We start from the raw sequence: 3,084 nt of genomic DNA, 5'->3' as shown, positions 1-3,084 counted from the left end.
AAACTATAATCGCAATGTTTGATCCCGCTTTTTTTCAGAGTGATTCTTCACTCTTTGAGTTCTCATTGATCCAGAGTAGCGACCCCTTTTGATATCTCAAATGCCATTGAACACGACGGCAAAACAATTGCGAGCCAAGATCTTTCTTGATGATGATTGACGCCAACATGTCAAACTGATGTAACAAACTGAGGAGGACTTACTCCACATCAGATTTTGTAGGCCTTTAGTATTCGTGGCTGGGATTGGCAACCCCTATATATGATATATATATATATCTCACATTAGAAATGGAAAAGTCAAGTAAAAAAGTGATGTATAAAATAATGTGCCGTGTTTGCTCATCACCACAAGAGGGCAGCAAAAAATGGCAAGGAGGCGGTTTTGATTGGACCTTTTATTTGCTCCTGTTCATTTTTTTTGACACGTTCACTTCCCTCTTCCACACTGTCGCTTGTCACCGATGTATGGATGTTGAGGACTTCACATGAGGAAATACTTCAGAAACGACAACCAGAGTCATTCATTCAACTATCCAACGAGAATTAATAATAATTCCATAGCCAAAAACAAAATGCGCAACAGGTGTAAAAGCGCAGTCCGGGGAAACGATACAAAAAAAAGGGGTGCGTGTGGTGTATCTCGAGTATAAAAATCAATCTGAGCGATGGGGACAGGAAATGGAACCTTGATCCCAAATGCGCCGTTTTGACATGTTAGGTGAAGACGGCCAATCGAATGGCTCGGAGGAGCGAGCCAACGGCGGTGGGAGATCTTGAAAACACAGCGAAGCGAAGCGGGAGAACACGTGGGATGCTTTCTTCGGGGTGGACGTCGTCCGTTTGACGAGGAGCTCAGATGCCCAGCGTGTCGCTCGGCACGTGACACCCCAACAAAGCGTTGGCGGCTTCCACGCACTCGAGCGCTCCGGGCGCTAAAAGGGAAAATGAAAGCGCCGTCAGGGGACATGGCCGACTGGCTCGAATTTGGAGTCCAAAAGGTGCGCTGCTTTTGGGGTACCCTACCCTTCTGAGCGCGGAGCCACGCCGCCGCCTTCAGAGCCAGAAGCTGCCACTCGTCTCGGGCCTCAGACTGGAGCCCGTGAAGCCAGACGAGAGCCAGGATGGTGGCCCACACTTCCTCGCTCGCCTAATTCACGGCGCGTTCCGCAATGAGGCACAGAGATGGAGGGGGGAGGAGCCGCGATTAGAATGAGCCGACGTAAAGACGAAACCTCAGCCGGCATCCCGGGCTCCGTTTTCCCACGGCAAGCGGGAGGCTGGCCGCATGCGTTTGTTGATGTTGTGTTTTCGGAGATTTTGCCGATGGGCTGTGATGAAGCTCTGGAGTACATCTTAGCGAACGGTCCCTTTCGAGGTCCCTACGTGTTGCGTGAGCGAAATTGGTTTGAAAGGCAAAATGCCGGCGACTTGCAGAAGTAAGGTCGCGACATCTTGACCCGGGGTACAGCCAACGGGTCGAGCGCTTTTCGAAATGTTGTCTGATAGCTTTGCAACATTTGTGCTGGCATCATGTGGCGGTTCCCCGCCGACGCTACTTTGCTTGCGGTCCCATTTTCAACTTCTCAGCTATGATGGGCAAGGCCACAAAAGTGGCCAAATACGGCGCGGGTTCGAGCCGGGCTACTTTGCACGAGTTGCCTTGCGGGCGCTTGGTTGAGAAGGGTGAGATTTGAAGTCAGCTGGCCAGCGACTCCCTGTTAGCGCCACAGCGTTCTGGGAGAACCGCCGAGCTAATTGGCCCCGAGTCATCCCGTGCTCCTTTCTCCTCACGGTGACTCACCGCTGCGGGTTTGGGGGCTTCCACCTCCTCGCCGCTCTTCCCCAGCGCGGCGGCCAGAGCCTCCTCGAGCGGCCAGCAGCCGGACGCCTTCTGGAGGGACACCAGCTCCAGCAACGGCTCTCTGCGGCGGGCCGGCGGCGGCGGCGGCGCGACTTCATTGGAAAATTCGCAGAGATCGTCCGCTTCGTCTTGGAGGTCTTCTGTGAAGTCAGCGAGCCGCCATTTGCGCTTTGTGGGTCGAGCTTGGACCGAAGCGTCCCGATTGCCGGCGGGTGACTTTGATTGCGCCGGTGCGGCAGTCGGCCGGCGCGGCGTGTCTACGTGTCTAAGACGGCTCATGAACGGATGAACGATCCAAACCAAACATTATCTCGGCCAAGCATCATGACAAAGAAGTGGATCGGCGGCTAACTTTTGTGCATGTCGTGCAAAGAGTTGAAGTACCCATTTCCTGGAAACAGCAGTCGGCCATCATCATCGGGCCGGGAGCCGAGCGCGGCGCCGAGCACATAGCGTTGCCTGCGAGGAAAGCTGCCCCCTCCCAACAAATGCGGCGTTACAATCTGAAAGGACATCGAGTGCGCAGCCGTCGCGAGCGTCGTTGAGATGTACTCACGCATGGGTTGAGGCGACCTCATCATGCACATCATCTGCATCGGCATCGCTGAAATCAAACCACAGCCGGGTCAAAAGCAACAAACGCCAAATGCAATTCTTCCATCCCATTCACTCGGGTCACCTTCATTTCACGATCATGTTCTTTCAGACTGTCCATCTCAGTTATCACCACCGTCTTTTGAAATGTGTGCCCTGCAACTGACTGGCGAGCAGTTTGGGGTGTGGTCTGCCTTTTGCCTCAAAGTTAGCTGGGATGTGTTCCGGGAACACCCCGCGACCAAGCATGCTGGAAATAGCTTTCCCATTTTAACATTATGAAGGACTGTCAATAAAATAATTCTACGAATAACACTGAAAGAAAAGCAGCGCAATTCAAATTAAAAACGGGCTCCTGCGAGAGACACTTACAACAGGGAGCGGGGATGTTTCGCCGCAGTAAAGGTCCTCCAAGCGCGGCGCCGTCTCCCTGGCGGACGGCAACGAAGGCGGTGTAGCTGCTGCTCACCCCTGACTGGACGCTGAGTTCCACCGCTTTGTCCCTGGCGCTCGCCCCTCGCCCTTTTCGCTCTTCCTCCCGAGGCCGGAGAGCGCTCGCGTCCTCCTCCATTTCCAGGGAGCGAATCGCGCTCCGAGCACCCAGCCGATGAATGGTCAAGCTTCGGG

General features: G+C 54.1%; 1 protein-coding gene across 1 annotated transcript in view; it reads right to left on the bottom strand.

Moving 5' to 3' along the window:
• Nucleotides 1-413: 413 nt before the first annotated feature.
• The window catches only part of LOC109514274 (von Willebrand factor A domain-containing protein 5A-like), a 19,815-nt gene continuing 17,144 nt past the window's right edge, over nt 414-3,084 (bottom strand). Inside the window, exons 12-16 of the mRNA XM_019867213.1 lie at nt 2,830-3,077; nt 2,216-2,467; nt 1,804-2,003; nt 1,026-1,149; nt 414-934 (exon numbers count right to left, since the gene is read on the bottom strand). Of these exons, the coding sequence (XP_019722772.1) occupies nt 855-934; nt 1,026-1,149; nt 1,804-2,003; nt 2,216-2,467; nt 2,830-3,077 (904 nt within the window). The 3' untranslated portion in view covers nt 414-854. The remainder of the gene's footprint in view (nt 935-1,025; nt 1,150-1,803; nt 2,004-2,215; nt 2,468-2,829; nt 3,078-3,084) is intronic.

Source organism: Hippocampus comes, unplaced genomic scaffold, assembly GCF_001891065.2.
Source record: "Hippocampus comes isolate QL1 unplaced genomic scaffold, H_comes_QL1_v1.1 scaffold49, whole genome shotgun sequence".
NCBI classification, from domain to species: domain Eukaryota; kingdom Metazoa; phylum Chordata; class Actinopteri; order Syngnathiformes; family Syngnathidae; genus Hippocampus; species Hippocampus comes.
This window is presented reverse-complemented; position numbering and strand designations above follow the sequence as displayed.